Source organism: Schistocerca cancellata, chromosome 2 (assembly GCF_023864275.1).
Source record: "Schistocerca cancellata isolate TAMUIC-IGC-003103 chromosome 2, iqSchCanc2.1, whole genome shotgun sequence".
NCBI lineage: Eukaryota > Metazoa > Arthropoda > Insecta > Orthoptera > Acrididae > Schistocerca > Schistocerca cancellata.
In genome coordinates this window covers 734315667-734330969 of record NC_064627.1, presented here as the reverse complement: position 1 = coordinate 734330969, position 15303 = coordinate 734315667, and the positions used below count along the sequence as shown (strand labels likewise).

Below are 15303 nucleotides of genomic sequence, written 5' to 3'. Positions count from 1 at the left end.
TTTTATGGAAGCCATTGGTTTAATTACATTAAGATTTGATTTTCAGAATGTGCCAACTAGCTCTGCAGATGACGAAGAAATTGAAGAAATGTATGATGAAATAAAAGATATTATTCAGATAGTGAAGGGAGACGAAAATTTAATAGTCATGGGTGTCTGGAATTCGAGTGTAGGAAAAGGGAGAGAAGGAAACGTAGTAGGTGAATATGGATTGGGGCTAAGAAATGAAAGAGAAAGCCGCCTGGTAGAATTTTGCACAGAGCACAACTTAATCATAGCTAACACTTGGTTTAAGAATCATGATAGAAGGTTGTATACATGGAAGAACCCTGGAGATACTAAAAGGTATCAGATAGATTATATAATGGTAACACAGAGATTTAGGAACCAGGTTTTAAATTGTAAGACATTTCCAGGGGCAGATGTGGACTCTGACCACAATCTATTGGTTATGACCTGCAGATTAAAACTGAAGAAACTGCAAAAAGGTGGGAATTTAAGGAGATGGGACCTGGATAAACTGAAAGAACCAGAAGTTGTACAGAGTTTCAGGGAGAGCATAAGGGAACAATTGACAGGAATGGGGGAAAGAAATACAGTAGAAGAGGAATGGGTAGCTTTGAGGGATGAAGTAGTGAAGGCAGCAGAGGATCAAGTAGGTAAAAAGACGAGGGCTAGTAGAAATCCTTGGGTAACAGAAGAAATATAGAATTTAATTGATGAAAGGAGAAAATATAAAAATGCAGTAAATGAAGCAGGCAAAAAGGAATACAAACGTCTCAAAAATGTGATCGACAGGAAGTGCAAAATGGCTAAGCAGGGATGGCTAGAGGACAAATGTAAGGATGTAGAGGCTTATCTCACTAGGGGTAAGATAGATACTGCCTACAGGAAAATTAATGAGACCTTTGGAGAAAAGAGAACCACTTGTAGGAATATAAAGGGCTCAGATGGAAACCCAGTTCTAAGCAAAGAAGGGAAAGCAGAAAGGTGGAAGGAGTAAATAGAGGGTCTATACAAGGGCGATGCACTTGAGGACAATATTATGGCAATGGAAGAGGATGTAGATGAAGATGAAATGGGAGATACGATCCTGCGTGAAGAGTTTGACAGAGCACTGAAAGACCTGAGTCGAAACAAGGACAAGGCCCCCGGAGTAGACAACATTCCATTGGAACTACTGACGGCCTTGGGAGAGCCAGTCCTGACAAAACTCTACCATCTGGTGAGCAAGATGTTTGAAACAGGTGAAATACCCTCAGACTTCAAGAAGAATATAATAATTCCAATCCCAAAGAAAGCAGGTGTTGACAGATGTGAAAATTACCGAACAATCAGTTTAATAAGCCACAGCTGCAAAATACTAACAGAATTCTTTACAGACGAATGGAAAAACTACTAGGAGCCGACCTCGGGGAAGATCAGTTTGGATTCCGTAGAAATACTGGAACACGTGAGGCAATACTGACCTTACGACTTATCTTAGAAGAAAGATTAAGGAAAGGCAAACTTACGTTTCTAGCATTTGTAGACTTAGAGAAAGCTTTTGACAATGTTGACTGCAATACTCTCTTTCAAATTCTAAACGTGGCAGGGGTAAATTACAGGGAGCGAAAGGCTATTTACAATTTGTACGGAAACCAGGTGACAGTTATAAGAGTCGAGGGACATGAAAGGGAAGCAGCGGTTGGGAAGGGAGTAAGACAGGGTTGTAGCCTCTCCCCGATGTTATTCAATCTTTATATTGAGCAAGCAGTACAGGAAACAAAAGAAAAGTTAGGAGTAGGTATTAAAATCCATGGAGAAGAAATAAAAACTTCGAGGTTCGCCGATGACATTGTAATTCTGTCAGAGACAGCAAAGGACTTGGAAGAGCAGTTGAACGGAATGGATGGTGTCTTGAAGGGAGGATATAAGATGAACATCAACAAAACCAAAACGAGGATAATGGAATGTAGTCGAATTAAGTCAGGTGATGTTGAGGGTATTAGATTAGGAAATGAGACACTTAAAGAAGTAAAGGAGTTTTGCTATTTGGGGAGCAAAACAACTGATGATGGTCGAAGTAGAGAGGATATAAAATGTAGACTGGCAATGGCAAGGAAAGCGTTTCTGAAGAAGAGAAATTTGTTAACATCGAGTATAGATTTAAGTGTCAGGAAGTCATTTCTGTAAGTATTTGTATGGAAGTGAAACATGGACGGTAAATAGTTTGGACAAGAAGAGAATAGAAGCTTTCGAAATGTGGTGCTACAGAAGAATGCTGAAGATTAGATGGGTAGATCACATAACTAATGAGGAAGTACTGAATAGGATTGGGGAGAAGAGAAGTTTGTGGCACAACTTGACCAGAAGAAGGGATCGGTTGGTAGGACATGTTCTGAGGCATCAAGGGATCACCAATTTAGTATTGGGGGGCAGCGTGGAGGGTAAAAATCGTAGGGGGAGACCAAGTGATGAAAACACTAAGCAGATTCAGAAGGATGTAGGTTGCAGTAGGTACTGGGAGATGAAGAAGCTTGCACAGGATAGAGTAGCATGGAGAGCTGCATCAAACCAGTCTCAGGACTGAAGACCACAACAACAACAACAACATTCAGAATGTTATTACAATAAAAAATATTTGTATATGTTGACAAATTTTGAAATGGAAATTTTGACTATTAATTTTATACTTAATTATACAACAATCTTGTGTGCTACGCGTAGCGCGTTAAGGTGACTTGGCTCTACTAGCAGTGAACTGGGGTAAGTCCCGGCACACTCGCTCGCCTCTGTAGCTTACAAACTATACAGCACTTGTTTCGCTTCAAATGGTACTTAGGTATGCTTTTTAAACTCTCCTGTTTTCGCCCTCCGGTGGAGTGATCACGTGGGAGTCCAACATTAACAAGTTCTTGACTAAAAGGACAAAGGGACCTTCTAGCACCTCCCTAGTTTGGCAACACTCTCGGTGCAACCCACGCACCTTCATTGAGCACGTTACAAATGTACCTGTCAGAAATTTCGACGCCAATCAGCCTGACGGCTGCTCTAGCGCCTGAGGTACAGGCAAACACTTTGACACTTCTGGGTGCGGTTTATCTATCTTCAGGTGCAACAGCAGCCGCCAGGATGACTTCATGTGGAAGGTTCAGACAGGTATACAGGGTGTTACAAAAAGGTACGGCCAAACTTTCAGGAAACGTTCCTCACACACAAAGAAAGAAAAGATGTTATGTGGACATGTGTCCGGAAACGCTTACTTTCCATGTTAGAGCTCATTTTATTACTTCTTTTCAAATCATATTAATCATGGAATGGAAACACACAGCAACAGATCGTACCAGCGTGACTTCAAACACTTTGTTACACGAAATGTTCAAAATGTCCTCCGTCAGCGAGCATATATGCATCTACCCTCAGTCGCATGGAATCCCTGACGCGCTGATGCAGCCCTGGAGAATGGCGTATTGTATCATAGCCGTCCACAATACGAGCACGAAGAGCCTCTACATTTGGTACCGGGGTTGCGTAGACAAGAGCTTTCAAATGCCCTCATAAATGAAAGTCAATAGCGTTGAGGTCAGGAGAGCGTGGAGGACATGGAATCGGTCCGCCTCTACCAATCCATCGGTCACCGAATCTGTTGTTAAGAAGCGTACGAACACTTCGAATGAAATGTGCAGGAGCTCCATCGTGCATGAACCACATGTTGTGTCATACTTGTAAAGGCACATGTTGTAGCAGCACAGGTAGAGTATCCCGTATGAAACCATGATAACGTGCTCCATTGAGCGTAGGTGGAAGAACATGGGGCCCAATCAAGACATCACCAACAAGGCCTGCCCAAACGTTCACAGAAAATCTGTGTTGATGACGTGCTTGCACAATTGCGTGCGGATTCTCGTCAGCCCACACATGTTGATTGTGAAAATTTACAATTTGATCACGTTGGAATGAAGCCTCATCCGTAAAGAGAACATTTGCACTGAAATGAGGATTGACACATTGTTCGATGAACCATTCGCAGAAGTGTACCCGTGGAGGCCAATCAGCTGCTGATAGTGCCTGCACACGCTGGACTTGGTACGGAAACAACTGGTTCTCCGGTAGCACTCTCCATACAGTGACTTGGTCAACGTTACCTTGTACAGCAGCAACTTCTCTGACGCTGACATTAGGGTTATCGTCAACTGCACGAAGAATTGCCTCGTCCATTGCAGGTGTCCACGTCGTTCTAGGTCTTCCCCAGTCGCGAGTCATAGGCTGGAATGTTTCGTGCTCGCTAAGACGCCGATCAATTGCTTCGAACGTCTTCCTTTCGGGACACCTTCGTTCTGGAAATCTGTCTCGATACAAACGTACCGCGCCACGGCTATTGCCCCGTGCTAATCCATACATCAAATGGGCATCTGCCAACTCCGCATTTGTAAACATTGCACTGACTGCAAAACCACGTTCGTGATGAACACTAACCTGTTGATGCTACGTGCTGATGCGCTTGATGCTAGTACTGTAGAGCAATGAGTCGCATGTCAACACAAGCACCGTAGTCAACATTACCTTCCTTCAATTGGGCCAACTGGCGGTGATTCGAGGAAGTACAGTACATACTGACGAAACTAAAATGAGCTCTAACATGGAAATTAATCGTTTCCGGACACATGTCCACATAACATCTTTTCTTTATTTGTGTGTGAGGAATGTATCCTGAAAGGTTGGCCGTACCTTTTTGTAACACCCTGTATATGTAACCTGCTCAATAAAGCTTCGTGTGAGCTTTTTCCGAATTGGTGGGTTTTAGAGGTATGATTTGCTGTTTTATTCACACATATGTCAATGTTGCGCCTTCGCCTGATAACGCCAAAGGAGGATGCAAAAGAGGAAGGTTGAGAAAGCATAATTACCTTTCACTGCTTCAGATCACGTTCAAATCTCGTCGAGTGTTTCTGAACAGCTCCTAGTGGTTCCAGTTTGTACACGAGAACAGAATCTGCAGTCGCGCTGCACTCAAGATGGGTGTGATCATGTTCAACAGGAATGCAGCCCCAAAATGTCCTACGAGAACGGTTGAAACGACTGAGGGTGTCAACAGTGTCAAAGACTGCCCAGAAAATCTTTCGGTTGCTCTATGCACTGCGGACTTGTTTTCGACCACTAAACACGTGAGAATCAACGTCCCCGGGAAAGGGGTGGTTTCATTCATGCCCTCAGAGGCCTTTTCTTGTCGATTCTTAGCAAAGGTGTGTCTGAAATGTTTTCCTCGGCCACTCATTAGGAAACAGCGTGATTTCAACGCTGGTGGGTCACGGTTCCGATCTCTATCACAGAACGTCAAAAGAAGGAGTGAAGTGTGGGTCAGATGGGGTGTGACTACCTGCCAATGGTGTGACACGTAGGCGATGGCGTTGGGCGGAACTGTTGTGAAACGTGATGCAGGTGTGACGTCGTTACCTCATCTCACAGGTCACATGAAGTTCTCAGCTGCGGCCTTTTTTTCATGGCGTCGACACCTTGTTGTCTGAGGGGTCACTGTGTCCGACGGTGACGTCACAGTGTGTCACGCGCATCATTACGAAGGAAGGTTGTAGGCACCTTTGAGCGAAATCTGAAACTTACGTGTCGCAATGGGAGTCATTTATGATGTTCGAAAATGTGATCTTTTAATTCTGCTATGCAGTGTAGAAACGTGGGCACAGTACTGCTTTCTCTGCTACGTACTTGGCTGCGTCTGTTTACTTTGCAGAATGCGTAGTAGTAATAGTAGCTACGAAATAAATTAATTCGGCAATTAAATGTCCTACGAAAGCTTAGTTATGTGGTAACCCATATAGACTCTTAGAATAAGAGTGAGTTAGGTCTATCTTATGCATTTTGGATGTGTTTCAACAATGCAACCGTTGTAGATGCAGGTAAAAGCGGTACCTAGTCACGACGTTTTGCGTCGATAAAGCTGTTCTGTCATGAGCTGAATAGCTATCAAGTGACTAGAGACAGATGCTAATATGGTTACACTTAAGGAAAAATGTTTTAGAGATTACCTGCAGGTCATTGTCAAATCTGGGTCACAAGTGAAATCTGCTAAATTTAGTAGGAATCTACCAAAAAACAATTATATTAATATAATTAATATAATCGCTGTTACTTCAGTCATTTGCTTGTAATGATATTCTGACGCTAAAATGTTTATCATCTCAAGTGAAAAGAACATGAGTTGTATACCAAAGTGAAAATTACAACTGGTTTACAGTCAACGTGGACATACTTTTATCACTAAGCATCAGATGTGACACTTTCTCATATCATGAAATTTAACATGCCATAGTTTCTAATTCGCATAAATGACGTATTGTAACAACAAATACGTCTTTCATATAATAATAACAAATATGTCAATCATCTCATGATGGTACGTGAGAGAAAAATCTAAATTTATTATATTTATGGCTACGATTATGAAATCACTAGGGCTAGGATTTAAAAATTACAGACAGTTTGGATTTAAATAAATAGTTTGTTCAAATTTTTTGTATCTCGACATAGCAAGTGCTCGCAGTATACGCTAAATCCAACAACGAGCTTTATGAAGTCCATTACCGCAAAACACATTGTTCTCCTATCTACACAGACCGGTTCTGGTATCAAATAAGAGTGAGTATTGCATTCGAGGTGTCTAGAAATGAACACGTAACATAATGCTATGCAAACTGTACTTCCCTGACATACGTTCGAAGTTGTACCTGCGGAAAATTATTTTTCTTCATAGTTGCAACATTAGCTTGCGTACTACTATCGAGTACATCTCGACTGATATGGATATTTCAAAATTATGAATGTAATGACACCAGCACGCTTCTGTATGTTCTTATGGATAACTCTTAACTTGTTTTCGTTGTTCGTGCGTTCTGATGTACGGTAGTTATCCCTTTGGAATTATTCATTTTACGTCCAGCAAGCAGTGTGTGCAATAATTCATTCCGAATATTTCAGAATTAAATGCATCTTTTATCACTAAACACTCTGTTTGTTATGCTGCCGAGCAGTTAAGTAAACTGGCTTTTATTGTAACACTAATGCACCCATTTTTGTTTTAATTTGCTGCTATACGTCTAAACATATTACGATAGGCGACTGCGCTTTTTTATTACCGCCATTCATCACTTTTATGGCCCCATATTTTTTCCGACTCGCAAACAATTGCAGCTTTTTGGCTGGTCTTGTACCGCACAGACCGACTGTCTGCAACCCCCGGTCACCGACCCCTTCCAACGTAACGCTAACGAACACTCCGAAGCATTAATCCTCCCTTGGGTGTTCCGTCCATGCTTGAACGATCAGTCTTCACCCAAAACTCGCCAACAAATCATGGACTAAATTAAAATGTTCGGAGACATTAAGAGTAACTCCGGGTATTACGGGAAGTTAACGTTCTAGAAGCTTCTCTACCGCTGCGACGACTCGGAACACAACTTCTAACTTCATAAGTTCTCTGGCAGCCAAGTTCTTATTAAATTAACTGGGGTCCCCCTTGAGCAGCAGGAGCTGTGAAAATGAGCTTAACGGAAGACGTACCACTGAATCTGAAAATAAATTGTCTTTAAATCTACGGTACTGACAGTGGAGGATGAATGTATTATTTACGTCGGTATAAGTAAGAGCTACGTGTACTGTATACGTTTTGAATTACATGATATACTTTCAATTGCTCGATATACATTAATATATATCATATTAGATCCCAGATATCTTTCTCATTGGAAGTGTGAGTTCTTAGAAGCGCCGCTTGTTTGAATGAGAAGAGACAACAAGTGATATTCAAAGAAGGACGAATAGATAAATCTATTATTTAAAGCCGAAATTATTAACTATTTTATCTGAGAATCATGGAGAAGGATTTAGGTGTAGATCTTTGGGCCTCAGCACCATCCTCGACCTGTTCGTATTGTTCCCCATCTGGTCTCTTGTAGTTGATTCGTGACTCGTCTGAGACATGCAGCTCTATCAAGCAAATTATAATTAAGTTTGACACATCGCCTCAGTTAGCTTCTGGTCGTAAATGAAATCGCAGTCGTTCTGTATTTACCCAGTAGTTAAGTAGCCGCACAGGTATTTTCATAAGCTAGTATCATTCACGTTCAAACAGTATGGTTATGAGATCTGTGAATTCCATCACAGGACTGAAATGTTTAAGTTTTTGGTAAAAATAATTTAATTTATTCAAACAGGGAGAAAATTAAAGTTGCTACTGGTAAACCTCGCAGAACTGAGTAACGAAGTATGTACCAGCAATTACGTAGTTAGTGGCCCAGTTTATTGCCGTTTAACAATTTAGAGTATTCTGTCTTAAAAATGTTCTACGACACCCTATTATTCATATAAATATACATGAGGAAAGCCATCTGAAATGCAGTATTATACTCTATAAGCCCTGAATCATGCGATCGACCGGCTGGAGAGGCCGTGTGGTTCTAGGCGCTACAGTCTGGAACCGAGCGACCGCTACGGTCGCAGGTTCGAATCCTGCCTCGGGCATGAATGCGTGTGATGCCCTTAGGTTAGTTAGGTTTAATTAGTTGTAAGTTCTAGGCGACTGATGACCTGAGAAGTTAAGTCGCATAGTGCTCAGAGCCATTTGAACCATCATGCGATCGGGTGAAGATTGAACGGAATCTTGGATAGACGCATATAAACAGTATTTTACACTTTCACCAATAATTCGTCTAAAGAAAATTCCAGAAAAATCCTTGTAATGTATGCCATCATGCCTTTGCAATTATAGCCCTATAATCATGTCTGATGTGTAAATTTTCATCGTTTCTCAATGTTAGTAGAACGCTTGGGCTCTAGCCTTACTGCCCTATTCACGTGTTCGTTTAACTGTATTGCCTGTGTTGGTTGCTCAGTGATTGTTAAACTCTGACATCATCCCATCTTCCTGGGTATAATGGAAACTCCACATCCCACCCCCCTCACATTTAGTGGTGAAATGCTACTGTTGTTTTGACGCTTTGGATTATCACAGGAAGATGGAACAACTACTAGCCTCGGCGGACAGTAATATTTTGGGTAAACATTCCCCCTCTCTTGCTCTGTCCGTTTCGAATCTAGCCACTGATGACGACCAACCAATTAGCGGTAACAGGCATTTCAACCAATAACCCTTCTTCAGCATCAGTGTGGAATAGTTACTTTCCATCAATGATGATGGACCGTCAATGGTATCCACAGGAGATGAGCTACCAACGCCCCTTCTTCTGTGTGAGAGCGGGAATATTAGCTTATGACTATCACCCACCAATGGTAGCAATGTGAATTTTAACCAATACTACCACTTCTCCAGTACGAACGCCAGAAAACTCCCGCTTTATAAGTGGACTCGACACTTGTATCTGACAGTGTTCTAGCAGTAGTGGACACCGAAAGAGCCTGAGGAAGATCCCGGCAGGAGGGTCGAAACGTCGAACATTTTAGAAGAAACATGACGCGGCCTAATAACCCAGAAGATTTTAACTTCAAATCTGGATTTACTGCGACTTTATTGATGAGAAGTGGCTGAAGGATACCCTACATTGGAAATCGTTTCCATGTAGCTGATGGAGTAAATAGATGCCATTATCGTTTCTCCTTACCCCGAGATACGCTGCTAGTCTTCTTTGTCTTAATTACGATGAGAAATAGGTATTACGAGGGGAAATGCAGCGACTTTCATAATATTAATAACCATATTAGTAATATTACTATGATTATTATTATTATTTTATTATAGTGAAAAATATTTCAGAGACTTAATCGCAGTAGCATGATTACACTTTCGTTTATACTATATTGTACGGATGTGTTATTTTCATTTAAACTGTGCTTACCGTGCGTGGTATGTATTTCTAAATACTCGATAACGTTCCTAGAAACATCGGTTCGTCGCGGGTAGGTCTTTCCGCGACTTATTGTAACTGGAAGGCTTCCTCCGTTCTTAAATCCATCTCTATAAACATACGCAGAATTTATACGTCGCGTCGGTAAACGTTGTGATCACAGCCTCCGTGCTTTAGCTGCACTGCGCTGCGTCTCTCCATAGATCAGTATCATGTGGGTGCAGTCCTCGCTGGAGTACACTGCAGTTGTTACCTCTGTGACTGTACGACCGTAGTCTAACTAGAGATGGCCACGCGACCCTACCAGAGCAGTATCGAGGAGAACCGCGCGCAGATGGCGGCACAGTTCGGTACGTGCTCTTCTCCTTTGGACAGCAGTGACAAAGCAACACTTCTTGCATTAACGTATATCTTCACAGATGTCACATTTGCTGCTTACAAGGGAACCTCCCCATCGCACCCCCCTCAGATTTAGTTATAAGTTGACACAGTGGATAGGCCTTGAAAAACTGAACACAGGTCAATCGAGAAAACAGGAAGAAGTTGTGTGGAACTATGAAAAAAATAAGCAAGATATACAAATTGAGTAGTCCATGTGGAAGATAGGCAACATAAAGGATAGCGCGAGCTCAGGAGCGCTGTGGTCCCGTGGTAAGCGTGAGCAGCTGCGAAATGAGAGGTTCGTGGTTCAAGTCTTCCCTCGAGTGACAACTGTAATTTTTTATTTTCATACAATTATTATCTGTCCGTCCGATGCGAGGTAGCTGCGCTGTAGTATGGGGACGCTACACCTAAACAAACATCGAAACACACGACGTCAGTCGACTACAGCGCACGGTAGAGAGAGTATTCCTGCTGACGAGGCTCCCTGGCTGGCAGTTGACTGTTCGCTACTTTGGACGAGAGTGCATTAAATACATGAGATGCATTCCGTGGGCAATATGAATCCATCAAAATAGCTCGCGACTTCAATAACAATGTCAGTGAATATTTTCCGAACTGCAAGGAATCGGAAAGTTCCTTAAGGAATCGAACGATTGTCGAACATTTGTATGATTATTTCCTACATTTGTTGATAAACAGTACGTGTGGTGATGATGTCTGAAAATAAAAAATTAAACTTTTTACTCCAGAGAAGACTTGAACCAAGTACCTCTCGTTCTGCGGCTGCTCACGCTAATCACGGGACCTCGGCGCACTTGAGATCTCATTATCCTTGATGTTACCTATCTTGCGCATGGACTACTCAGTTTGTATATTTTGCTTATTTTTTTTCATAGTTCCACACAACTTCTTCCTGTTTTCTCGATTGATCTGTGTTCAGTTTTTCAAGGCCTATCCACTGTGCCAACTTATAACTAAATCTGAGGGGGGTGCCATGGGGAGGTTCCCTTGTTATAAACTTTTCATTTTCCACTCTTGATATGATCTCTTGAAATAGGATTATTCTCTTTGAAATGCTTTTGTTTGTGTCAGGTTGGTGGCCAATCTGTTAACACTTGTGGTAACGTGAGCCAGTTTTATGGGTAGAGCATGACGTTCAGCATTGCTCTCAGGCGTGTTCTGCGGCATGGGAAAGTTCCCGTACTCCATCATCGGCACGTCGGAGGACTTACTGGTGGAGTTCTCGAGCTCGGCGGCGGGCCCGCTGCTGAACACGGGCTTCCACTTCAACGTGGGCAGCTGGCCGGGCCACGTGGAGACGGCGGGCGTGCGCAACGGCACGTGCGACTGGCTGCTCAGCTCCGAGGCGCTCGCGTCCTCCGGGGACTCTGAGGGCATCTTCCTGAGCGTGGCCCACTGGTACCCGCCGCACACCTCCTGCACCTACCTCATGCGCGGCCGCCCCGGCGAGGTTGTCCGCCTCTACTTCCCCAGGTATGTCGACTGTTAGCCGACAAACCCCTTCGGCACTACACAGATACTCAGAAGAGGAAGTTTCGAGACACACTAAATACAGGATTTTTCTCTGAGTTCGGAGTTTCCACAAGGGAAATGTTAGGAAGTGTATTTCTTTTTTCTCGTCACTGAACCGCAACTTCAGTCACATCTTACATAGGCATGGCCAAAAAAAATATAAAATAAAATGAAAAATTACACACTGTGCTGTCGCATTAATGTTATGGTAATGTTTGACGTCAGCTCCTATAACCATCCCCAGACGGCAGGTGGAAGCACAAGCAGTGGAGGCTGTATAGACCGTGTCGCGGGACGTCGAGAACAATGTAACCGTAGTCGGAGCGATTTATCTGACATCCAAAAGGGCATGATCAATGGCTTTCGGACCAAGAATAGAAACATTTCCGAAACGGCTGAGTTTGTGAACTGTTCACGTACCGCCGTGATTATTTTACACTGTGCTTGGGAAAATGGACTATCCGAAAGTGGCGCTGAGGCAGCAATGGTGTACCCTCACCAAGAGATGACGGGAGTGAACGACGGCTGCGGAGATGTGCAGCTGGTGAACGATTGACGGCCCAGATGAACCAAGTCTCCTCAACGACCGTTCAACGAACATTGCTGCCTGTGGGTCTCTACAGCAGGTGCCTGGTACATGCAAGTACTGCTGTTAATAGGCAACGTACACTGCAATTTGCACGCCAATACCGCAGCTCGACACCCGCCGATTGGCGACACGTGTTCTTTTCAGACGGATCAAATTTCGTGCTCCATCGGACTGACGGCCGTTGACGAGCACGTCGTGAAACATTTGAATGCAAAGGCACCAGGCCGAAGTAGGGAGCGTTATGTTTTGGGTATGTTTCCGTAGAATTCCATGGGGATCTCTTCATTCTGGAAGGAACAATGAATCAGAGCACGTATGCAACTATCCTTGAGAACCTTGTACATCCCCTACATATAGTTTGCTGATAGAATCTATCAACAGGGCAATGCAGCATGTTAAACAGGTCAACGTTTTCGTCCATCGTTCGAAGAGCCCCAGGATGACTGCCGTACTTCCCTGGCCACGAAGCTCCCCAGATTAAAACCCAGTCGATCGGACTGTGCGTGCCATGCGTTCTTAGCCCAGAAACCTACAGCTGCTGGCCACAGCAACGGTGTCGACATGGTTCCATCTCCATATCAGTATCTTCCAGAACCATACCAACTCTCTTCCTGCACATCTCTCCTTGGGCTACGCTGCGAATCGTCGATATTCATTCTTTTGACAGGAGGTCACGCTAATATTCTTAGACAATGTGGTTATCAGTGTAGCCAAAGTCCATTATAGTAGATATATTGTGACTTGAGGTAAGGACAGAAAGCTAAGGTTGAATGTTGTGTGTTACACGGGTTCTTTCAGTTCTTCAGTTCAATAAGTGCAAAGATGCTCTGTATCCACTATCGAGATATTCAGCGCCGATTTTTCGAGCTGTCTGTCTCTCTCAGATGCCGCCGAAGAGGCAGGGTCAGCTTTGACAAGCCGGCCTCTGTGACGGAGCGGTTCTAGGCGCTTCAGTCCGGAACCACGCGGCTGCTACGGTCGTGGGTTTGTATCCTGGCTCAGACATGGATGTGTGTGATGTCCTTATGTTACTTAGGTTTAAGTAGTTCTAAGTCTAGGGGACTGATGACCTCAGATTTTAAGTCCCATAGTGCTGAGAGCCATTTGAACCATTTTTGAGCTTTGACAGTTTCCGGGCGCTTTCAGCTCATAATCGTGCTTGCCATTTCTAGCGTTCAGCTTTGAAACGTACTTCTTCCAGTATGTCTGTTATGAATTGTCTTGGGACGGATGTGGCGCTTCGTGTTTTCAGTTGTTGGTGAGAAATTTTTGTTACTCGAAGTGCTTGCTTACAGGCTAGATTTTGGAGTCATTTTATTCGCATGGTGGTTTTAACCCTGGATTATTTTCACGAATTTCGGCCATTAAAATTGCTTTGAATGCGAAGGTGAGCTGGTATTCAGGCGCGTGAAGAGTCTTTGGGCTTTTAGTAAGTTTGAAGCGGGTTACAGGAACGTCTTATGGCTGTCAGTCCTATCAAAGCATTATGCATTCAATTTCGTCACTCTCCCCTTCAACTTAGGTCATTCTGTGCTTACCTGGAAGTCGTGTGTAGGTATTTGTGTTATTGTCATTTCTTGAACTTACAACTTAAATACTGTCTGTACCTAGAATACCAAATTGCCTCATTTATCCTGTTCGTTTGATTTAAGATCAACATAGAGTTTAGTAAAATATTTTGTTCTTGCTCCCGCTTTCTCAGGTCTTCCGCTGAACTTTTAAGTAACAATTTGATGTGTGCTGTCTGTGCATCATCCGTATCCACATATTGCTAAGTACCAGCTTTGTCTGTCGTATTGTGGCCTATGATAAAGCAGAAATCATTGACGGTTTTCTCTAGTCTGTAGTGATAAACATTCCAATCTCTGCATGCAAATTTTTCAAAAGTTAAGGTATGTTCTACCCGCTTACTGAGTGCAAAATTGCTGTATCAGATTTTACATAGTATGTGTGCATATGTTCCATAAATACGACTTGCAGAGACTGTTGTATCGAGCGTCATAATTTGTGTAACTTGGAGAAGTTTTACCATTGTCGAATATTGTGATTACAGGAAAGGACTGCGATGTCTATTGCACCGTGTCGGATATAAGTTGCTCTGTGTTATACATGTTAACATATATAATATTTTTCGAATAATTTTCGGAATAACTGATATTTGATTGTACATGCAATGTCTACCATTCATTGGATCCGCGATTTGTCTAAGTGTCAGTTACATACTTTAATTCCTTTTTCATGATTGAAGTCAGATAGCGTCATGAATTTGCATACAACAGGACATCAAGACTTAATCGAATGTAGTCAAGTTTCAATAGTGAAGTTTCCAAAGAAGTACCCGCCCCCAGGTTTAACATATCGTCAATGATGGATTCTTAGAAACGCTTGCTTCTTCAAAAGACACTGAGCTGGTTATGCACATTTTTAGTACCTTTCCACTGATTACGCCACTGTCTGAAGTTATTAGGTACGTGTTTCTTGACGTGCAATATTTATTCATCATTTCGGTGTTTATCGTTATGTTTAGTATTGAAGAGTGTCCCCAACAGTTTTTTTCTTTTTTTTTTTAAACCACGATCAGTTTCTGCCACGAAGACCGTTTTTAATGGAAGCTACATGATATGAAACAGTCAAGTATGACCGAATTAATCAAATGATAGGAATAATCACCACCAACAACAATTCAAATACATAAATGTTCAAAACACAATTCATATAATCAATAAACCAACATAATATAGGGTGATCTGGTCTATTATTTAAATGGTTATATGTTATATAAATTAAATAAAGTTGAAAGACTTGTCAACAAACATGAGGAAACACCATGGTAACGTAAATATTGTAAGAAGTTGTCACAGTCTAGTAAATCGACGTCTCTTTAACTTGCAAGTCAGGTGTCGTGAAAGGGCACAGGACGACTGCGGAGGTCAGGAGTGATAC

The 15303-nt window shown here is 42.6% G+C and overlaps 1 protein-coding gene across 1 annotated transcript in view; it reads left to right on the top strand.

Moving 5' to 3' along the window:
* Positions 1–15303, top strand: part of LOC126158186 (uncharacterized) — a 413927-nt gene that overhangs the window by 320999 nt on the left and 77625 nt on the right. Inside the window, exon 5 of the mRNA XM_049916426.1 lies at positions 11411–11732. Within this exon, the coding sequence (XP_049772383.1) occupies positions 11411–11732 (322 nt within the window). The remainder of the gene's footprint in view (positions 1–11410; positions 11733–15303) is intronic.